At 41.2% G+C, this 24276-nt stretch overlaps 1 protein-coding gene across 4 annotated transcripts in view; it reads left to right on the top strand.

Moving 5' to 3' along the window:
* Nucleotides 1-24276, top strand: part of AHCYL2 (adenosylhomocysteinase like 2) — a 165294-nt gene that overhangs the window by 107738 nt on the left and 33280 nt on the right. Inside the window, exons 1-4 of one of the 4 annotated variants that reach the window (XM_036328726.1) lie at nucleotides 9361-9486; nucleotides 13575-13683; nucleotides 21591-21734; nucleotides 22175-22275. In XM_036328726.1, the coding sequence (XP_036184619.1) occupies nucleotides 9430-9486; nucleotides 13575-13683; nucleotides 21591-21734; nucleotides 22175-22275 (411 nt within the window). In that variant the 5' untranslated portion in view covers nucleotides 9361-9429. Of the gene's footprint in view, nucleotides 1-9360; nucleotides 9487-13571; nucleotides 13684-21590; nucleotides 21735-22174; nucleotides 22276-24276 lie in introns of those variants that run through there. The other 3 variants (XM_036328725.1, XM_036328724.1, XM_036328723.1) reach the window with 3 other exon arrangements.

Raw genomic sequence — 24276 nt, 5'->3', positions numbered from 1 at the left:
ATCCTAATTATAATATTACTAGAGGCCCAGTGCATGAAAATTCATGCACTGGAGGGGGGGTCCCTCCGCCCAGCCTGCCCCCTCTCACAGTCTGGGAGCCCTCAGGGGCAGAAGGTGACGCCCCATCACACCCCTGCTGCTGCCACTGCCAGCAGCGCAGGCCTCAGCGGGCCCTGGTTACCTGAGCCCCTGGGCGGCTGGGCAGTCACCATCCAAGGCTTGCTTGCGCCTCCGGCCGGCCCTGGGGGCTGAGGGGCTGAGGGGCTGGGGGACTCTAGAGGCAGGCGTGCAGCAAGGCCAGGTCTTTATTGTTAAAAGTATTACATATGTCTCCTTTTTCCCACATTGACCTCTCCCAGCCCGCTCCTACCCGCCCTCCCCCCACCCCCCCAAACACACACAGGCCCTCACCCCACTAGTGTCTGTGTCGATTGGTCATGCTTATATGCATGCATACAAGTCTTTTGGTTGATCTCTTACTCTCCCTCCTCCGTTCCACCCTCCCTGAGTCCCTGATTCTTGAAGGGGATTGAAGCAGGCATATCTTGTTGGGCTTCTTTTGTGCCTGAAACCTATGGTACTTTTATTGGAATGAACTAAGAAGGTAAAATAGGTTAGGTCACCTTTTTGCTAGTTTTGTCTTATTTCCAAACGTCTGAAGTATACAGAGAGGAGGGAGCTGTTATGAGCATAAAGAAGAAACTGCTTTGAGGTCCCTTAAAGATATAGTCTACACAGCTGCTGTGTGGGCATCCTGTTTCTTCCCGAAACCAGACCTGTGAGTAAAAACTGGCGTTGGATAGGGACTTTGAGGCAGCACTAGTCTTGACCAGAAAACCTGGCTCTCTCTAAACCTCACTGTGCTAGCTCCTGACTAGCCCTGGGGAAGCTGCTAATTTACAATTGGCACCTATGTTGTTGATGCTGCTGAAGGCCTTCCAGCAGTTCTCAACCTGTGGGTCGCGACCATCGGAAAACACATATAGCATATCAGATATTTACATTAGGATTCATAACAGTAGCAAAATTACAGTTATGAGATAGCAACGAAAATAATTTTGTGGTTGGGGGTCACCACAACATGAGAACTGTATTAAAGGGTCGCGGCATTAGCAAGGTTGAGAACCACTGCTAGACCTTCATGTACATAGCACCGGGAGCCAGCAGAGGGAGTTGTAGTGCCAGAACTTTCTTTAGAGCTAATAAATTCTGATTTTGTAAGATCTTCCTTGGCTCCATCTCCCGTGAAAGAAGAATTTGATTTGAGATATGCCTGAGCTGAGTGTCAGACCCCTGCTGTGAGCAGGCAGGGAGCTTCTGCGTAGTTGTTTAAACTTGAAAGCCATAAGGAACTCTTGATTTCAAGGAAACGCCTGTTTACTGTACAGATCCAGTAACTCTTGAGAAATGGGAGTGCCTTCTTGACCTTGAGCCTTATTGATTTTGGTATCAGCACTTCCAGTGACGTGTCCTAAGGGGCGGGAGAAAATTAACAAGTGCCTTACATACTGGGAGAGGGAGGAAGCCTGGCTGTTGCTGCTGGTAGAGTGTTTGGGTAGCATTCGACAGCAAGTGCCCCGTAGGAAGTTCAGTGGCTGGGTGCAGAACCGTGCATTAGCTCTGATTTTGAATCAGAAGCAGAAGCTTTGAAGCTAGCCAGCCAGTAAGGGACTTGTTAGGCAGTTGACGAGTGATCTTGATTTGAATAGGAAGCCTCTGTTAAAGGGGATGCAGCTTCTGCTAGACATTGTGAACTTCTGAATCACTTGGTTTGGTTCTGCTTTTGGCCACTGGGAAAACCCAGGCATATCCAAACCAGCTTTCCGTTTTGCTTCAGGACATATAGTCCCCAAGCCTGCACTATGGAGAAGTGGGACGGGAATGAGGGCACCTCAGCTTTTCACATGCCTGAGTGGATGGTGAGTTCTTCCATCATTTTGCTTTTCCATTTCTTGATCATGAGGCCACCACTTTTGACAGATGACAGGGATCACCTGTGAGAAATTCCTACCAAGACCTGTGGTTGGGAAAAAAGTTATTACTCTAATTTATGATTCGTTCCTCTGTCTTGGGTCACCCCTGTTTCTTAATTACAAGTGAAGCTGGGAAGGTCTCAGAGCTGCCTGGCCAGAGTCAGCTTCTTGCCTCGCTGTGCTGGGCTGGAGTCCCTCCTGCAGCTTGTGTACTGCATGGGTTGTGTTATCCTATCATTGCTTTGCATTCTATACACAAGCTGATACCTTGTTTGTTTCTTGTGTGGATTAAAAAAAAACCAACAGGCACACCTCACTTTATTGTGCTTCAGTGATGTTGCGTTTTTTACAAACTAAAGGCAAGAGGCCCTCCACCAGCAAAAAGAGTGGACTTGCCTTGTTCACTACTTGCTTCACTGTGGTGGTCCGACCAGTGACTTTCAATCTTTTTTATCTCATGGCACATATTAACTACTAAAATTCTGCAGCAAACCAAACATTATATTTTTTACCAATCTGACAGAAAAGGTAGGTATAATTTTGATTCATTCACACCAGATGGCTGTTGTTGTATTGGCTGTTGTCAGTTTTAAAAGTTTGATAATCTAAGGTAAAAGAGGTCGGTGTTCCTGCTTAAATAGTCAGGTATTGCATGTTTTAAAAAATTCTTGCGGCACATTGGTCAAAATTCCTGGTCTAGACCAAATCTGCTATATCTTTGAATTATGCCTGTAGTGTGGGGAGGGGGGCAGACTTTGTAGAAATGGTGCTCTCTCAAGTCTCTGAAAACATTTGGCCTTTCTCCCCTACCTGCCCAGTTTTCCCCCTCCAATCAAAACATTTCCCCAAATATTCTTTATATGTATATTTCTAAGAGGCAGGATCTATAGCTCCTTTAGTGCCATTCTTCAAATAACATATTTGCCTGATAAATATTTTTAATATGATGGTAATAGGACTTATTTGTTGATAAGAACTACCACATACAACCTAATATTTTAGATCCAATGTCAACTTTTGATTTAAAAACAACAACCATTCTTATGTTCCTAACTGGTTTTTTCTAGGTTTAGTGATTTCTTACAGTCTATACCATCTGTGTTTTATACATATACCAGGGGCCCACTGCATGAATTCATGCACTTTGAAAGGAACTGGGGTTGTGAGGCTGCGGTGGGCAACAGGGGTGGGTCTAGGGCAGGCCCATCCTCCACACGCCCGCCCAGCCTCTCCTGCCGCAGACGCTGGTCCTCTGTCTGCTAGCACCCCTGCTCCCACCACCACTCCCATGGGCTGATGGCACAACACCTGCTGGTGTAGAGCAGTTGGGGCTAGCGCCAGCAGCGGGTGCAAGCGGTGGCTGCTGCCCCAATTGCCCCCTGGAGCAGGGGGAGGTGGAGAAGCCCTCAGGGATGATCAGGGCCCAGGGCCAGCAGCCACCACTTGCACCCGCTGATGGCACCGGCAGCAGGTGTGAGAGGCAGGCGGGACTGTGGCGCTTGAGAGCAAAGAATTTTCAGTAACCACCAGAGGCTCGCCCTGATGACAGTGATTGGCGCCCCACCTTGGTCTGGAGCCCCAGCTCACCTGCTCCACCATCCCGCCACAGCCGACGCCCGCCATGTTCCACGTGCATCCCCTGGTGGTCAGCGCATGTCATAGCGACGGGTTGTTCTGCCGTTCAATCTATTTGCATATTAGCCTTTTATTATATAGGATTTCCTAATGGGAAACTGGTTAGACTTTATACAACATATTTCAAATTCTTTTTTGTTTTTATGGAGTTATGGACTTAAAGAAATAACCATCAATAATGGGATTGAGCCCTAGCCAGTTTGGCTCGGTGGATAGAGCACCAGTCTGTGGACTGAAGGTCCTGGGTTCGATTCCGATCAAGAGCATGTACACTGAGTTGCAGGCTTCATCCCAGCCCCAGTTGGGCATGTGTGGGAGGCAACCAATGTGTCTCTCTCACATCGATGTTTCTTTGTCTCTCCCCATACCTTCCAATGGAAAAATATCCTTGGGTGAGGATTAACAACACAAAAATAATGAGATTGAATATATAATAGGCCTAACAAAGGCCCAACTGAGGAGCCCACCTCTTATTGTTAAAACTATTGGTTTTTATTTTTGTTTGGGGTTATTGCTGTTGGTTGTTCTTAATGTTGTTTCAGAACCTTGTGCTTAGTTTTAAAAAGTTTGGTAGAAACTAATCCTTCCCATCCACAGGCTTATTTCAAAGAATGTATTGTTTTAGAATTAATGGAAAGGATTCATTCAATAATTCTAGTTGGGCTTTTGTTTCTGAATCTCCAGCCACTCACTAATAACAAGGGGGAGCAAGAAATCTGGTTGTTGTTGTTTTATGGGAGGGACCACATTAAGATAATACTAAATTCTGGTACATCTCTAAAGGAATATTACAGAAGAATCCGTGGAGCATTAGTGTGTCAACTCAGAATCAACGAAAGTTTATAGTAACTCTTAACCTCATAACTTCCTCACTATCTTACCTGCTGAGCACATCCTCAAGAGGAGCTCCTGCTGCTTACCTACTTACTTTCTTTTTATTTACATGAAAAAGGAGAGTGTCAGCCGAAACCGGTTTGGCTCAGTGGATAGAGCGTCGGCCTGCGGACTGAAAGGTCCCAGGTTCGATTCCGGTCAAGGGCATGTACCTGGGTTGTGGGCACATCCCCAGTAGATGTGCAGGAGGCAGCTGATCGATGTTTCTCTCTCATCGATGTTTCTAACTCTCTATCCCTCTCTCTTCCTCTCTGTAAAAAATCAATAAAATATATTTTAAAAAAAAGAAAAAAAAAAGAAAAAGGAGAGTGTCCTTACGGAGTTAGTGTGACTGTTGCTTAAGGGATATAACTTAGGACTCCCCAGCTTTTAGTAAACATTCATTAAAACACAGGTCTGCTCTGTTTTCGTTATGGCATCTCTCATTTAGCGATTTCTTGGCCCATCTGTCTCAAAAATTAGGAAAATACCTTTAATCAGTAGATTTTATTTTTAAAACAACAATGAGAAAGAATAGGGAGGGGCTTATCTTCAATAATTCAGTTTTTTCATCTACTATATTTCCTTGCCAAAAGACTTAACCTTTTGAGGCTTTTTTTTAGATACTACATGTCATTAGTTCCTGACCTGGTCTGAAAGTGCTGCATTCGGCTGCCGCCTATGTCCACTTAGCCAGTAAAGTGAACCCCTGAGCACCCTCTAGTGTATTGCCTATAGATTTCCAGACCTTACCTGTACAATGTCAGTGCCCTTGAATCTCTGAGAGAAAACCCTGGAGCCAGCTCTCACATTGGGCAGAAATTTCAATTTTAAAAAGGTTTAACAAATGTCTGACTCATTTTAACAAATGTCCCAGTTGATATTAATGTATTGAAATTTCCACTGAGACTATCCTAGCCTCCAAAAGAAATATGACAAGACTTTCAAGCCTTTCAGGAGGAAATTTTAGCAAGAAGGTCCATTATAGCACCTTCCCTTTTGTTAACAACAGCAGAAAAAAGAGACTTGCATACCCCTCAAAAATAGGACTCAGACCAGACAGCAGCTGAGAGTACTCACGTCTCTGATTCCAGGAGGGAAATAAGCCAGGACGAACTCTGAAGAACCCCAATCTCGAGAATGGACAGGGTAGACCTTCAGTTAACATTCCATCAGCCTCTGGAAAACTTCTGCTGGACCCTCTGCTCCTCAGCTGTTTTTTTTTGTGTGTGTGTGAAGGATTTTCTTTGGCTTGTTCAGGCAGTTTTACTGCTAAAAGTTTGGAGAATACATTCTTTTAAAGATTGGTCTTGTTAATATGTTTTTACTTCCCCTGAGAAATCTTTAGTTCCTGTCGGTAGGTAAAATACAAATGCTTTCTCTTATGTTGTGTGGAGATCAGCAGTAACCTTTTTGTCAGTTTCTGCATTTTAATATTTTCTCCTCCCACCCAGGCTCTCTATAGTACTTGGTACTTTTCCATAGGAAATCTAATGACTTTCTTGAGTACTCAGCCAGCTGGTTACCTGACTTCCTTTTGGCTGGAAGTCATTCCTTTTATAAGTGAAGAATTTGTTTTAGCAGCTCATTTGGCTTGAAAGGGAGGCATGTCTCTAAGAATGCTTGAACCATATCTACTTGGAAGTGAGACACCTTTAAGGTACCGATCTGGTAAACTGTGGTAGAGATAGCTTGGCTTTAGCTCTGGGTCAGGATTGACATTTAAAGCAGAGACCCATTTGAAAAACTATAGGCCCTCTCTTCAGGAAAACATACACAAAATTTTGCTTTTTTTTTTTTAACTCTAAATGAAGAACTTGTGACCTAAAAATACAAAAATCTTAATGTTTTATACTGTGTATTATTATGTGGTCTTCAGAACCCTCTCAAATACATTATTTTATCTCTCAGCACACATTTGAGATAAGCAAAGTAGATGTTATTGTTCCCATATTACAAACGAGGATTATAGATGTAAAGTGTGGGTAATGTTAAGAAATGGAGAAACAGAGAGAACCTCTGATTATCATCCTTTGTGTATTTGAAAAGGAATTAACTGTTTTCTCTTGGCCTGATCCTCTTTAGGTTAAATAGATCTTCTGTCTTCCCCAGGAGTTCTGTTTTTCTTACTGTTTTAACCATCTATTCTTAACAGCCTCAAACTGTGGAAGTCAGAATTAGACCCAGTTCTCTTGATCCCTGAGCTGGGTATGAAGGTTTACCTCATTCTAATCTCTTATTTTTCAAAGAATCTTTTCTGACTTTCAATATTCTGCCCTGGGAGTGGGGCCCAGAAATGCATTTTAGTAGGTCTTCCAGATGATTTTGAAGCGCCTAAAGTTTGAGAACTCCTTTGTTAGATAAACTCATTAAGTGGTAATAGTCAGTAATAGTGTCCTAAAATGTCTTCTGGTTGTATTTGGTGTAGATCTGCAACTCTTTTTGGTTCAAGTCTGATGACAACCCATTGGACCAAAGAGCTCCTTTCCACCTGAGTGAGTAAAATGAGGACCCAGCTGAGAGTGTACTAGGGTGAACGTCTTGGTTAGCAAAAGCAGAAGTTTAGAGATCCAGCCAACAAGCAGGAAACTATCAGTCTATCTCATTTCCTGAAATTATGAGTGACGTTGAACATCAATAATGGAGATCAATTAATTTCTGTTTTAATTTCTGGTGGTGGCATTGGGCAAAGTTACCAGTTAAAGGGCTGTTAAATTTAAAATTCTTGGATTAGCCATTTCAGAATTGTGATTTGGTCAGAGCTCCTAGATCATTGGGGATGATGTCATTTCTGAGACCCAATCTGATAAGAAAGTAAATGTAAGGAGGGCTAATGCACCCAGGATTAGGACCCAGGGAGTTTTTGGTGTTTGATTGATTTATATCACTAGGTATTGTATAGAGGAAAGAGCCTCAGCTCTGACATAAACACAGGCTCCCACATTCTAGTCCAGCTGTGGGCAAACTACGGCCCATTTGAAATGAATAAAACTAAAAAAAAAAAAAAAAAAAGACCATACCCTTTTATGTAATGATGTTTACTTTGAATTTATATTAGTTCACACAAACACTCCATCCATGCTTTTGTTCCAGCCCTCCGGTCCAGTTTAAGAACCCATTGTGGCCCTCGAGTCAAAAAGTTTGCCCACCCCTGTTCTAGTCCCATCATTTACTTACTGTGAAACCTCAGGCAAATCATTTGTTCTCGCAGAGCTGCACTTTCCTAATTTGTCAAATGGGGTTAACAATGCCTACTTTTAAAAATTCTTATGCTGATTAATAGAAGTAACATGCACAAGGCTGTGTATAGTAGGCACTTAATAAATAATTAGCTCTTTCCCTTATTCTGTTCTTTCAGAGACCTTTTCTCTCAAAGATTATTCTTTAAAAAAAAAGATTTACCACTTTATGTTCTTTCTTCAGCTCAATAAGCAGCCCCCCCCCCTTTTTTTAAAGAATTCAAATCACATTTCTACCCTGTCTCTATAAGATACAGTTGAATATGGATCTCCTATACACTGGCCCCCTCTCAGAAAATAAATAATGATAAATGATTCTTTGCCCTTTCATTTGACTGTATTTGATATGTAACAAGGCCATTGTGACTCTGGGGACTCTGAGGCAATAGACAACTCCCTTTGCCCTGACCAGTTTGGCTCAGTGGATAGAACATCGGGCCTCGGACTGGAAGGTCCCGGGTTCAATTCCAGTCTAGGGCATGTACCTTGGTTGCAGGCTCCATCCTCAGTGGGGGGCATACAGGAGGCAGCTGATCGATGTTTCATCAATGTTTCTAACTCTCTATCCCTCTCCCTTCCTCTCTGTTAAAAAAAAAAATATATATATATATATATATATATATATATGAAAAGAAAACTTTCCTTTGTAGTCATACCTCCAGAAAACACACAGTTATTGATTTTAGAGAGAGGATGGGACAGGGAAAGAGAGAGAAAAACCTCCATCTGTTGCCTCCTGCACGCACCCCGACTGGGTGGCAAACTTCTGGTGCTTGGTAAGACTCTCAGCCAAGTGAGCCACACCGGCCAAGGCTGAAAAACTTTTTTTAAAATCCTCACCTGAGGATATTTTTTCCATTGATTTTTTTAGAGAGAGTGGAGGGGGAGGGGGCGGAGGGGGATAGAGAGAAAGAAAAACGACTTGAGAGAGACACGTTGATTGTTGCTTCCTGCACCCGCTGGTACATGCCCTTGACCGGGAATTGAACCCACAACCCTTCGGTCAGCAGGCTGATGCTCTAACCAATGAGCAAGCCAGCCAGGGCTGAGAAACTTTTTTGAAAAAAACAAATATAGTCACTCAGTACCTAATCAGCAACAATCTTGAGATGGGACTAGAAATCAGATGTCAAAACCTATTCCCACTCTAACCCAAGGATACAGAGTATAGGGGAGGGGTTGCCTGAGCACTTAGCACCATTTTTTTCCTCACTATCTTAAATTCCCTCATTGTTTTAGTGGCTTTGTAGTTAATTTTTTTTTTCTAATAAGACTAGGCTAACTAAAATCATCTGACATGGAAAAGGAGGAGGTAAGGTTAAAAAGGAACTTAATTAGCAAGGTAATTATAGCAGGCAAAAAAGTGCCCTGGTTATATAAATACGCTATTGTTATGCGAATGCAAGTTGGGCCTTGTCAAGGGACTTGTTAAGGTTTAGAGGTCAGAGGATCATGTAATTAGGTGTTTAGGAAAAAAATAAAATAAAAGTAAAACAGCCACCAGAATTACATTGGGTTCGATTGCTGGAGGGGTTGTTAGAGCAGCTTCAGGGATTCCAGGGAAGGGTAGCACCCCACCTCCCAACCAAGGGGAAAAAAAAAAAGCTAGCTGAAATCAGAGCCAACAGAATTGCTGATGCGGAAAGTTTAAAGGCCTCGCCACAAGGGTCCTAGACCGGAGAGGTGGCAGTAGGGCTGGTAATGTCACTATGCTGAGCAACAAGAAGAAATACATTGTCAATGGCAACTCTGGGATTAAAGCCCAGGTGAGGCTAAACTCTTATTTTCCAGTCTTGCTGCTGCGATGGCCATTAATGTGAAAGGCCAGCTGCTTTTTCCCTCCTTTCCTGCTTTCATCCCTCCTTCTGGCAAAAGGTGAGCTGCCCTTCTCCTAACAGTCTCTTTCCCTCCCTTATCTTGATGCTTGTTGGAATTAGGCAGTTCGCTCTGGAAAAAAAGGTGGATTACCTTAAAGGACTCTTTGATTTCAGACACATAGGAAAATTAGGGGTAGGATCTACCAAAATACCCCAGCCGGGGGTTGATAGACTACTGTGTTACAAGATGTTGAGTGTTACTACATGAGCTGTTGAGTAGGAATGTATAGAATATTTAACTATTAGGGCAGGTGGGCAACAGGGATGACCTACTTAAACATATGCTCTGGTTGTCAGTAAAAGATAAACATATTAATTTCTCCGGAAAATGGTATAACATTTTATATAAGTGGTTAGTCTCCAATATGCTTCTGTCCAAAAGAAACTTGACTTCAGTATCTAACAAGTAAACAAAATTTAGTACTCTATGCCTCTGAGTGGAGAAAGCCCACATAGTCTTCTGTAGTGCCAAAAGACAGCCTAAACTTGACCTGAGTGGAAGGAATAACTGTAAGTGGAGAAGACTAGAGAAGAGAGCTCAGCTTAGGGAAAATGGTTTGGATGATGATGCAGCTATGGTTCAGTGTTATTAGGGTAAATGTATGTGTACCCACCCACCCCTGATTCTAGAGAAGTTGAGTGCTTGGCCCCCTCTAGTGGTGTGTGGGTTGGGAGTGAGGGGGGGGGGCGGGTGTTAACTCAGGCAGGTTTATCTATTCTTCTTCTTTTTTAAGGAGGCACGGCTAAAGTTAGTGACTCATTGTGACCTTTGGAAGGTCAGTTATTACTCCTTTTCCTAGATGGGCCTCTAAAAAGAATAAAAATAAGTCATTGTCTTAAACAAGGTTGGTGAAATGGAAACCAGAGTTCTGAGCTTGACTGCTATCCTCCTCCCCATCTTCACACCCACCTTCCTCCCCTTCCCAACTCTTTTTGCCCTTAAAACTTCTTTTAACTTTAAGCTTGGCTTATGCTTACCATGTTTACTTAATATTCAACACGTACAGACAGTGAAGATAGACTAGGCTACTTCAGATTCATTTCAGCACATGACTGCCTCCCATGTGTCAGGCATTTGTGTATGAGAATATAAGGTCACCCTTACATACATAGCTCCTGCCTTTATGGAGCCAATTGCTTTATTATAGTTATATTCAGTGTAATAAGTACTGTGATAGGAGATGTACATGGAAGTTCATGTATATCCCATGGGAGTTCATAGAAAGGGCACTTTACCTATTTAGAAAAATAATGAGTTTTGCCCTTTTTCATTTTGCAAAGAACTTCTAATCCAATGAATTTTCCTATTGCGGAAAATAATTTACAAACTCGGAAGTGCTACATAGGCTTCCTATGTTGCTACAGCTATGAAAATGGTATGAATTCCCCTGAAAGGCATGCTAAGCTAATTTAATTTGTCATTGGTTCCTTTGTCTCAATACTCCAATGACTTAGTAGTTACCTCTAGCTGCAGGAAATGGAGGTCAGTTGCTGCTCTCATTCTGATATGCTGTGTCTGTGTTCTGCCCATCAGGGAACCATCTTTTTATTATGAAAGGTAGAACCAGTTGTCAGATCTTTGATGCTTCCTGCCTCCTTGCCACCTGGGATCCAGAATAATTTAAGCAATTATGCAAAATTGTAGTTAGGGAAAAAGAAAAAAAGTTATTTGTTGAAATTATATGAGCTTTGATTGGTAAAGAGCTCAAAAGTAGCAGCTGGAACCTCCAATAGTAGGAGAAAGAGATAAAAGTGCAAGAAACTCATTGTCAGATAGTGTCCAAAATGCAATCTCGAATATTGAGGTTTATACATTTTCAGGACACTTATTCACTCCTTCTACATCTGTCATATTATAGTTAATAAATGACCACTCTTGTGGCTTTTAGGTATTTTATGATAGCAAGCATTAAAAACAATAAGTTAATGTTTACTGTACTTACTAGTATTAAAAAGCTAATTAATACATCTTTAAAAACTATAGTGACTAGCCCTAACCAGTTTGGCTCAGTGGATAGAGCGTCGGCCTGCGGATTAAAGGGTCCCAGGTTCGATTCCAGTCAAGGGCATGTACCTTGGTTGCGGGCACATCCTCAGTAGGGGGTGTGCAGGAGGCAGATGATCGATGTTTCTCTCTCATCAATATTTCTAACTCTCTATCCCTTTCCCTTCCTCTCTGTAAAAAATCAATAAAATATATATTTTTTGAAAACTATGGTGACTATCTGTAAGAGCTATAAGAAGATTTATAAACTGTAGGGGCTGGAGTGGGGGAGTGGATGTATTGAATCTCCTGCTTTTTTTCACAGTTTACATACAGGCGTACCTCAGAGATATGGGGGTTTGTTTCCAGACCACCGCAATAGAATTGTGATCTTTTGCTGGTGGAGAGTCTTGCCTTCAATTTGTAAAAACAAACAAACAACAACAACAACAAAAATGCAACATCTGTGAAGCACAATAAAACAAAGTATGCCCATACATTGTTTCATTTAACCCTCTCCAAAACTTGTGAGGTTTTTTCATCTTTGCTGTATTTATGAGAAAATGAGGCTCATAGAAACATCTTGACCAACATCACATAGCTAATGAGTGGCATAGCCAGTATTTTAATGCAGTCCCGGAACGTTCTGTCTGAATGGAAAGCCTATGTATTTTTTCATTATATGAAACCATTTCCTGAAAATCTTAAAACCTTGAAGGCAAGTCACTTTACCTTCCTGTACCTTGCAGTTTCTCATCTAGATAGGTGAAAATTGGAATAGTCTCAAAATTCTTTTCAGCGAAACTATAGAAAGAATTTCTGAATATGACTCAACTTTCTAAAAATTAATTTTAACCCTTTGAGTGCCAACCAATATCCTAGGAATTATGCTAAAATTGCCAAGGCATTTTTGCTGATTTTACAGCAGTTTAGGAAAAACATTATGAATCATAAGTAAATGAAGTTACATATTCAAAAACTTAAGGAAACCTTTACTACATTTGTTTTCTGCACTTAGGTGCCACTTGTCAATAAAGAGTGAACTACTGGCATCTAATAGTGACACTGCAGGAGGAGCGCGATGGCGCTCCCGGCACTTTTGGCGAAAGATAGGAGGAGCTGGATCGCCCTCCCCGGCACTCTAGGGGTTAACAAGAACATCTCATTCTCTCCCTCTCTCTTATTTATTTATTTTTGTCACAATTTTATTGTAAAAAGCATATAGCCCTGGCTGGTTGCTCAGTGGTTAGGGTGGTGGCCCACGGACCAAAGGGTCAAGGGTTTGATTCCTGGTCAAAGGGCACGTACCTTGGCTGCAGGTTCAGTCCCTGATCCCAGTGGGGACACGTGCAGGAGGCAGCCAGTAAATGTTTCTCTCCCTCCTCCCTCCCTTCCACTCTCTCAGGTGAGGATTTTAAAAAAATAATAATAAATTATATATATAAAAGCCTAAGTGACCATCCAGTAGCTATGATGTGCACTGACCACCAGGGGGCGGATGCTCAACACAGGAGCAGAAACCACAGGCATGGAAACATGGAATAGACTGATGAATCTCAGAGGAAAGGGGGAAGGGGGAGGGCAGGAAGAGATTAATTAAAGATCTTATATGCATACTAGAGACCCGGTGCATGGATTTGTGCACCGGTGGGGTCCCTCGGCCTGGCCTGCGGGGATCTGGGCGAAACAGGCTCCTCGACATCCCCTGAAGGGTCCTGGATTGCGAGAGGGCACAGGCCAGGCTGAGGGACCCCACCAGTGCATGAATCCATGCACTGGGCCTCTAGTAATAAAATAAAAGCGTATAGTCAGAGAGTGGATCGAATATTTAAATTTGATGAAAATATAGTAAGTAAAGAATGAAAAACCATTCTTCTCTCCAGAGTGTTAACATTCTGAAGATGGGTTGGTACAGTTAGATCAACTACCCTGAAATGTTATCTCAAAACAGAGGTTGTTTTCCTTATGTAACTAGAGTCCTTTTTCTTAGCAGATCCAGTTTGCTGACCAGAAGCAAGAATTCAACAAACGTCCCACCAAAATTGGACGTCGCTCTCTGTCTCGTTCTATTTCTCAGTCATCTACTGACAGCTACAGTTCAGGTGAGTACTGAACTTTTATGGAGGTATGACCAATAGACCCCATTGCCTGCCCAAGGCTAATTAAGCATGGTCAAGCCCATGCTTTGGAATAAACACTTTGTCTCTAAGTTGAAATTCAGACCAAAGTTCTAGATGGAATTTTTGGATTCCTCTTGGGCAAGCATGTCAAACTCAAAGGCTAACGCAGGCCAAATAAACGCGGTATGCGACTCGTGGGCTGCGAGTTTGACATGCTTGCTCTTGGGGATTCAGAGTGGAGGTTAATAGAAGCCTCTTTTTCCAATAAAGGTAGAAGAAGGTTATTAAGGAAACTGAGTTCTGATTTATTCAGAGGGTGGGAAGGAGTTTGTTGCTCACTGATGAACTTCACTAAACAACATGGTTGACTTGTGTTTTTCCTTTCTTTGAATATAGAAGAGGGGTTCCCCATCCTTCCATCGGGTACTTGGATATTAATGGGGAAACCTTAATTGCCCCAACAAACATGAAAACATTGTAGCTAGTTCAAGTGAGCCCTTTGCCTTCTCTTCTAAGCTGTGATATTGTTGCTTACTACTCCTTTCTTCCTTTGCAGTGGCACTAATTCAAATATATGGGTCCTGAGTCTTACCATTTAATGCCAGATGAGCCGTTGGCCATTTGTGCAACAGTGCCCAGTATCTGTCTCATCTAATATGGAGCTATTTTATTTTGCTGTTGTGTTGGAATGTGGTAGGAAACTGAGTTATCTCTTCATATTATAAGTAGTAATATTCATTAGAAAGTTTTCATCATGACCTGAAGTTTTATTTGTTCTTCCCACAATTAGGAAAGCAGTATTTGTTATGTAAACTTAAAGAAAGCTTGTTTAGAAAACTGTCACTTTTAGATTGACAGATTGTTATTTACTTTTTTTTTTTACATTTCATTTTTTACTTTCTCCCCACAATAACTGAAATATGTAAAGCACATGAGATCATTTCCTATGGATTTTTGTCTGTGGACACCAAATGTGGTACCAATGTTATTCTGCTGAAATAACCAGTGTTGGAAATTCATAAACCAGCTAATATAACTCTGGAAACTTTAATAATTGTGAAAATGTGAATTGTAAAACAGGGTATAAACTTTTACACTAATAGTTTGTGCATGTTATCTAAAGATGATACTAAATAATAACTATACTAAATTTTAACTCCAACTCAGTTTATTCTCTACACACTAGATCCATATTTCCAACTGTGTTCCTGCAGAGAAAAACTAATGCCTGCCTTCCCAATGAACCCCTATATGCAGAGAGTATACCTACAAAATATTTGTTTACCTAGAAGAGTGTGTTGATGTACTTGGTTTCTAAGCGAACGCATAGTTGGCTGGTAAACTTATTGGTGGGTGACATTAACTGGTGACACTGTGGAAAACGTGGACCTTTTAAGTTGCCATTTTTATAGTAAAAAAAATTATCCACCACATATATCCATTTAAGGGTATTAAGCTCCAGAGCATTGAAGTCAAAACATTCTGGAAATGAAAAAGGACTTAAAGGTCAGTTCTTCAGCTTTCTACTGGATGCTTGGAATTGCCTTGTTGGCAACCCTGCAAATAGCTATCTGACCTCTTTGGGAGCATTTTAAATGATAGGGTAACCCTTCATTTATCTAGTTATTTAGCTCCTGATAAACTCTTCTAGTTATTGGAATTTATTTTTGTTATTATTATTTAATTGACTTTAGAGAGGGAGGAAGAGAGAGACAGAGAGAAATATCAATATGAGAGAGAAGCATTGATTGGTTGCCTCCCACGCCCACCCCAACCGGGGATCAAATCCGAAACCTGATATTACAGTTCCTCGAATTTAAAGATTTTACCTAGAATTAGAAATAAAAATCACCATTTTGGGGGCATCCCACTGTCAAGGCTATCCTCATCTGGGTATATTCCAGATTAAGTTTTTCTTTAAAAATATTATGCCTATGTATATAATATTCCAGATATGGTCTGAACTAATCTGTAGGAAGTGTTATTTCCATAAACTCAGTGCTTTTAAAATGAATCCCAAAAATATGTTTATTTCTTTTGCATCTGTGTCACATATACTGTTACTTCCTTTTGTTTTATGGTTTTATTTTTTTTTACATGAACAATTTTGAAGTCCTCTTAAACATACTCCGAATGGAGAGGCCTACTGCCTTGAGTCTTGGACTGAGAGTTGGGAGAGAACTAGTTTCTAGTCTTAGATCCATGTGTGATTTGTTGTATGATCCTGGAAAACTTGTAGCCTGTGAATTAGTAACAGAAGCAGTGGGAAATTATATGAGGTAACACAAAAAAAGCTCCAAACCCATCGAATGAGAAGCCAGGAATAATGGATTTGACTTAAAGCTTTCTAAATACAAGAAGATATGCAAATGCATGTCAGTAAGAACTTGGAACACACTTTCAGCATACGTTATAACCTAAGTGACTCTAGAAATGTACATTACAGAACCCCCATAGACTGACCTTTGGGCCTCTTCCCTTCTTTGTTTATATTCTCTCCCCCAAGTGACCTCATTCAGTCTCATAGTTTTAAATACAACATAGTAGTGGCATTTGATACTCAAATTTTATCCCCAGCTCAAATCTCTCCCCTACATACTAGATCTTTGTATTCAATTGCCTACTCAGTCCTTTCACTTGGGTGTTTTAGGCATCTCAAACCTCCCGTATCTTAAAAGCTGAGCTCCTGAGCTCCAGCCTTGTCTCTCTTCAGTCTGTTGACAATACTATAGTAAGATTAATTATTTTAAAATAAGTCAGGTCATATCACTTCTCAGCTCAGAATCCTCCGCTGGCTTCCCAATCTCACTCTGAGTAAAGCCTAAAATTCTTACAATGGCCTACAAGGTATACCATTCAGCCTCCTATTACATTTCTAATCACATCTCTACTTTCCCAAACCTCCTGCCTCCCCCAATTATTCGTTTCACTCCAGTCATACTAGCCTTCTTACTGTTATTTTGTTATTTTGAAACTCTCCTGCTTTAAGACTTTTGCACTTGCTATTCCCTCTGCCTGGAATGCTCTAAGATACCCCCTAGCTGGGTCTTACCTCCAGTTATTAACAAAAGATCCCCTCTCAAAATAGGTCTACCCAGACTTCTCTTTTAAAATTGTACAAACAGCCCTGGCTCAGTGGATAGAACGTTGGCCTATGGACTGAAGAGTCCCAGGTTCAATTCCAGTTAAGGGCATATGCCTGAGTTGTGAGCTCGATCCCCAGTAGGGGGTGTGCAGGAGGCAGCCGATCGATGATTCTCTCTCATCATTGATGTTTCTGTCTCTCTCACCCTCTCCCTTCCTCTCTGAAATCAATAAAAATATTAAAATAAAATAAAATAAAATTGTACAAACAACCCACCCAACTCCCTATCAAATTTTTCTCCATAGCACTTATCATATAACCTATATTTTTACTAATTTATTGTTATCTTTTCTCCCCTTAAACATGAGATCCACGAAAGCAGAGATTTCTGCCTGTTTTGTATTGCTCTGTTTCCAGCACTTGGAATTGTGTTTGACACATGAGAGGTGCTCAATGAGTAAATATTGGTGAAAGGTGTCCAGAGATTTTATTATACTTTACTCCCTTGTTGAGGTCTCTGATATACTCTGTGCATGTGAACAGATAAAAGAAGGTTTATGACATTACAAAGTGTTTTCATTTAGGAACTTCTGCAGGCTTTCTCAACCAGGGTTCCTCATCTGAATCACAGAACACAGAAAATGATGAGAGACTTTTTCTTAGTTCTCCAAAAGATGGATCATAACTAGTACCCTTTGAGATGCATTGGAGAGAAGTTAATTCATATATTTAATGGATCTTCAAGGCTAATGCTAGTTGAAAAAGGCTGCATTAACCTCTCAGGTCATAATTGGTTGAAGTATTCTAATATTTTTTCAAATAATAACATTTTGTTTATTTGTATTTTGGTTGCTAACATAGCTTTTCACATGTTTCTAGAGTGTTACTCATCAGTGAAATCTGCTGCACATTGACACACAGGTCCCTACTGTTATTTCCATTACCAAATGAATAGATTGGGCCCAAGAGGAATTGCCTGACTTAAAATAATCTAATAGGACTAATTCAACCAGGAGTCTGACTGCTTCTTCTCCTAGCAATAACCCACAATATCACAGCTGCTAGGAGGTAAGACTTAATCAGGTGTGAGCCGTAGAACATATGTATGCATGTTCTATGGGATAGATTGTGGATTAGTGATTCATCAAGTTATGATTTGATCCTGGGATATCATGAAACAAGACAACATCTCATGGGAACCTTATATTGTGCTTTATATTACTTTTCTATCTAGAAGTTGAACCTTTTATGGTATTATCTCATTTATTCATAAGATTTTCCTGGTTTTAGTTAGAGGAAAGGGAGAGAGGGGCTCTGTTATACACTCTATTTTACAGTTGGATAAATTGAAAACTGGTCACATAACTAATTAGAGGTGAAGCAAGAGCTAAGGTCTCAGGCCTGCACTTCAGTAGGTTATTGCCTTGGTGATTGCTCATTCATTTTTTTTTTTTTTAATATATTTTATTGATTTTTTACAGAGAGGAAGGGAGAGAGATAGAGAGTTAGAAACATCGATGAGAGAGAAACATCGACCAGCTGCCTCCTGCACATCCCCCACTGGGGATATGCCCGCAACCCAGGTACATGCCCCCGATCGGAATCGAACCCGGGACCCTTCAGTCCGCAGGCCGACGCTCTATCCACTGAGCCAAACCGGTCTTGGCTGCTCATTCATTTTTAATTAAGTCATGACTCTGGGCTTTAGAGTGTGCTGACAAGAACAAACACTTTAGAAACTTTTCAAGTGTGTGTATACATATGTGTTGGATTTCTCTGCTTTTCCCCAGGAAAATGTTTAAGGCTATCTCAGCTTTTTCATGAATGTGGTACATTAAATATAGTGGCAGCAATGAGTATGCTGCCACTATATTTATGTCACACTAGTTCAGGAATAATCTTTTATTCATTTATGTAATGAATGTCACACTAGTTCAGGAATAATCTTTCCACTGTGCTTGCAAAAGCAACACTCAGTCTGGGCCTGTCAGCCATTTTGCATTCATATACTTTCACAATCTAGACAACTGGTATTTTTCTTTCTTACCTGATAACAGATCTATATCAAGGGCTCTTTGAAAACAAATTCATTTTGGCTCAAAAACAAACAAACACACCCACATTGGTTGAATTAACTACAACCAATTAACTACTGTTAAGAAAATAGAATACTGTTTTTTGGGTGTGCTTTTTCTCATTTTAGAATAGGAAAGTGGTATAAATGACTTTTTTCTTTGAGTTGGAAGAAAACAACTCAAGTTAAAAATTAGTGTGCTTCTCTTAAGGGGAAGTTCGGGGGTTTTGTCATAGTTTTCTGTTTGTTTTTCCTCCCCTGACTCACCTTTAGAAGCTGGAAGAGGCATAGGAGAGAAGAGCCATTCTGGGTAGAGTCAGGACTCCAGCCTCAACCTTTTCAATCACTGCCAGCCCAACCACCTGCTGCTTGGGTAGATTAGTAAATGGCAGAGATAGAAAAAAAACTGTTAAATAATATTGTATGTATGTTATTCCTTTCCCATTCAAAATCCTAAAGCTGAATAAGAAACCTTGAAGATGTTATGTGTGCTACTGCTTTTAAAATATGTGTAAAAGCTGGTGGTAATATCAGGTATCATTTATGGAGTGCTTTACACCAAGCATTGCTCTAAACACTTTACTTACATTATCTTATTTAATCTTCTTAATAACTTGACTTTGAGAAGCCATTTCTGCCTGCTTCATAGTACATATTGTACGATCTGCTTCATAGTACATATTGTAACCACAAGGAAAGAGAAACTCTAAATGATTACTTTCATAATTAGTTATTTCATGAAAACTCAATGAAGGTAAAGACAGCCTATATCTGTCCTTATCCCTACCACTTAGAATGTGCCTGGTACATAGCAGATATGCAATAAAATTTTGTTGAATTTTTGTGTGAATTTGAATGACTGAATACATGAATGAATTAACAACCCTATTAAATAGGTTTAGTATCATCTCTACTTTATTCACCTGGAAACAGAAACTGAGATTTCAACCAAAGTCTGTCTGACTCCAGAACACATAACCACTATATTTAAATGGCCATTGAGAACATAAAAATCATCATGGCTCTGGAAAAAGGTTTGAAATTTCTGTGCAGAATGTAAACACTTTCTTCAAAAGCAATTATCCTATAAATTGGATCAGGGTTAGGGATGGCTGTTACTTTCTTCTCTGGGGTGGTGGAAGCATGGTTCCCTCAGCTTCCAACTCATAAGCTATTCTGAGTATTGATTAGTGAAACAGATGACTGCCCAGGAAGCTGTTTCTTGGCTCTGTTGCCAAAGGTACTTTGAGCTCTCACTCACCCTAGGAGGGAGAACCACACTTTTTGTACAGATTAGCTCCTTTCAAGAACAAAAGTCTCTTTGGGGATTTATTAATTTCCTCCCCTCCCCTGGTGACTCAGCTCATTCTTGTTGCCTCGTGTTAGGACTTTGCTCTACGGCTGTTTTCCAGCTTCAAGAGAGACATCGAGGCCCCTACTGCCCAAACATTTTGTAGTGCCATGCCTGATTAACTGGGCAAGGTCAGACTTGCCTTTTACAGCCCTCCCAGAGATAGACCCTTGGCTAAGAAATCCCAAAAATGTCCTAATTCTCTGGATATAAGTAGATCAGAGTACTAGAGACCTCAGGGACTATGAGACTTTGCAGGTTTCTCCCCTTAAAAGTGATGGAAGTACTTCTTATCTCTTTGGGAAATATATAGACAGTACTTTATGTTCCCCAACCTTCCTCCTCCAAAACCTTGATGACTCCTTAGGAAGAAACTATCCACAGAACCTTAAACATAAATCAAGGAAGGAAACTGATTCAAATCATCCAGCTAACAACCAGCAACTACAGAATTAAATGAAGACTAGAAAGATCTCAGTTAATTATGAGAATAGCAGCAGCAGCTGCTGCTGCCTGTTAGCCACAATCAAAAGTCTTATACCTCTCACCTTCTAGTGCAGTGGTTCTCAACCTTGGCTGCACATTAGAATCACCTGGGAATCTTTTTAAAATCCTGATTTCTGGGCGTCATCCTCAATGAAAGTGTGTACGTATTGCTAAATGGGTTTGTCATGAGAGCATTTGATTATACCAAAGAGGATTTATCATTTCTCTGGGATTCTAAAATGCCTAATGCAGGACCAACAGAGGCCAGGAATAAGGGAGAGCAGGCTGAATACTTCATTGTCAATGTCTAATTGGGTCTGCAGGCATAGTTCAGCCTCATCAGAGCCAGCCTTGAAAAAGAAAGCTTTGTTATGGCAGACAAACACTTTTTGTGTGGTTCTTAATTACTTTCCCATGGGTTCCTAATTTTCTAGGTCTTATCTATTTAGTTATTGTACTAAAACACAAATTACATCAAGCATTTAAGCAGCAGACCAAGAAAGGTAGCTAGAATCCCAGAAACCCCTAGGTTCATGACCATGATCTTGCATTTAGTAGAACTTTAACCTATTGCTACCATGGTGTAATCTCTCTATTTTTGCATATCCAAGGACCTCTACATGTTCTGAAAATAAAGGCAGCCCTAGATTCCAAGTTAATGCTATCCAGGGGGAATGTCTTGGACAGCCTCTCTCGGCTTCCTCTTTCTGACCTCTGGGTAGCACTTTCCATAGGAGATGATGGGGACAGCTCCACAGTGCCATTTAGGTGCTTACCAGCTGTGTACATGTGTGTAGTGCTGGATGACCAGACAAGCCTCAGTTCCCTCCATGGTTTGGAGTTTTAAAGGAAGCCATTTTTCCCCCTGAGGGTTTTTTATTCTGTCCTTTCAGCGGCATCATATACAGATAGCTCTGATGATGAGACATCTCCCAGGGACAAGCAGCAAAAGAACTCTAAGGGAAGCAGTGACTTCTGTGTCAAGAACATCAAACAGGCAGAGTTTGGACGAAGAGAAATTGAAATTGCTGAACAAGGTAAAGAAAGAAAGTACCTTTTCCTCTCAAGCTGCCTGTATCCTTTTGTCCATATTAATCGCTTTTCTGGTCCTGCGGCCTAGTAGTTTAGAAATTTCATTGTGATGTGGAAGACTACTTGTAACAAAAAAATAATCTGAGCTCAAAAAGCATTGTGGGGAGGGAGACAACTGGCAGGTCTATAAGAAACTCCTTAGGAGGAAAAGGGAGGGACTAGATAAAGAGGCCTGGGATATAGGAAATCAGAACACTGGAGCAATTGCCTCTAAAGCCCCTTATGAAATAAAGGTCAGATTTATTATCTTAATCCCTTAAAAAAACCTAATCTAACAGGGAACTTCATCAGGGGCAGGATCTTAAGAGAATAAAATTTTCTCTTTATTCTTTCTTTCTCATTCCCTCCTCTCTAATATTGCTGTGTATATATTGGGCCTTTTCAGAAATGCCGGCCCTGATGGCTTTGAGGAAGAGAGCTCAAGGAGAAAAACCTTTGGCTGGAGCCAAAATTGTGGGCTGCACACACATCACTGCTCAGACTGCTGTAAGTCTCTTTCCTTTTTCCACTTAACAATCTATATATACTAGAGTCCCAGTGCACAAAATTCGTGCACGGGTAGAGTCCCTAGACCTGTCCGGCAATCACAGCCGATCTGTGGGGTGACCATCAGGGCAGTCAGGGGCCCCCACTGGCACCGCCTTGGCTGGCCTGGAGCCTGCGGGCTGGGAGCAGCTCCTGCATTGAGCGTCTGCCCCCTGGTGGTCAGTGCATGTCATAGCGACCAGTCGTTCCACCGTTCGGTCGATTTGCATATTAGGCTTTTATTATATAGAATAAAAGCCTAAGTGACCATTGGACCAACCGGTAGCTATAACGCGCACTGACCACCAGGGGACAGATGCTCCAACAGGTAGGTTAGCTTGCTGCTGGGGCCCTGTCGGCCCAAAACTGGTTCACCCACACCCTGGACCCAGAGAAGAGGGAGGAAGGAGCCTGATTCCTCACGGAATCAGCTGTGGGTTAGCTTGCTGCTGGGGCCCTGTTGGCCCTGAGTCTGATTCACCTGCACCAGATTCCCTTTCAGTGTGCATAAATCCATGCACCGGGCCACTAGTAGTTAATAATAGCCCCCGCCATTAGGTGCTTGCAACTTGCCAAGCACTAGGTTAAGAGTTTAATAAGTATTAGTTCATTAATCCTCATAATGGCCATGTAAAGCAGGTACTCCTAGTTCCAATTTGTAAATGAGGAAGTTGAGGCTCAGAGAGTTTAAGTAATTTGTCCAAGGTAATACAGCTAGTTCATTGGAATATTTGAAAATTGTTCCAGTGAACTAGCTGTGGCATGACTTCTTGTTATAAAAGACTGTCTTGCACTTTCAAACTGGCCCTGCCCATTAAATGCCAGTAGCACTATCCTCCCAATTATTGTGATAACCAAATATGCCCCACAGTTTCCCAGAATCCCTGTGTTGAGAACCACTGACTTAATCACCATCAAAGGTGTAATAGATACTGAGTTGCCCACCATAATGAGACCACATAGGAAATTAGTGTGTTGGGAAATGGGCTGGAATCTTTTATAGGATTTGTAAGATCATTAAAAAAAAACAAAAAACACATATTTTTTTTGATTTCAGAAAGGAAGGGACAGGGAGAGAGAAATAGAAACATCAATGATGAGAGAATCATTGATTGCTTTCCTCCTGCACACACCCTATTGGGGATCAAGCCCAAAACCTAGGCAGGTGCCCTTGACCCGAATCGAACCTGGGACCCTTCAGTCCACAGGTTGATGCTCTATCCACTGTGCCAAATCAGCTAGGGCAAGATCCAGGTCATTTTTATGGCTAGATCAACTTTCAAAAAATTGTCTCCTGAAACAACATTTATTTGGCCACATTCCTCGTCAAGAACAGCAGAGATTCCTCAAGACACAGACATCTGCTGTTAGCATCTTCCCTAAGAAACTTTTCCTGGGTTATATGTTCTCTGAGGAAAAGAGTACTTTGGCAGCCCAAAATTAATATATTAAATTTAAAAGCTCTCTCTTTTTGGAGCCATAGACTAATGAATTGAGGCAGAAATGCTCTTGGAACCTTTTTTGGGCTTCCCCAGGCAGGGACATGAGACTTCAGTGTGGTGGCTTAAAATAGTAAGTGCTTCTGTACTGTCTCATGTTGCTAAATTATATCTAGGTTCTTTTTTACCTCCTGGCTCACTGAATATTACCACCCTTCACATTTCCTTTCTACTTTTCCTGGAGTAATCAAAATCAGAGTAACAGACTGTGGAATCTCAGAGGGAAGGCGGGGGAGGGTGGATGGGTGGGAAGAGATCAACCAAAGAACTTGTATGCATATATGCATACTCCACGGACACAGACAATAGGTTGATGAAGGCCTAGGTAGGGGAGGGAGGGCTAGAAGAGGTCAATGAGGGGGAAAGGGGGACATATGTAATACTTTCAACAATAAAGATGTTTTTAAAAAATCAGAGTAGTTAAAACTAGTTTACCAATTTTAACATTTTAACGTACCCTTCC

The sequence above is a fragment of the Myotis myotis genome, unplaced genomic scaffold, assembly GCF_014108235.1.
Source record: "Myotis myotis isolate mMyoMyo1 unplaced genomic scaffold, mMyoMyo1.p scaffold_m19_p_11, whole genome shotgun sequence".
NCBI lineage: Eukaryota > Metazoa > Chordata > Mammalia > Chiroptera > Vespertilionidae > Myotis > Myotis myotis.
This window is presented reverse-complemented; position numbering and strand designations above follow the sequence as displayed.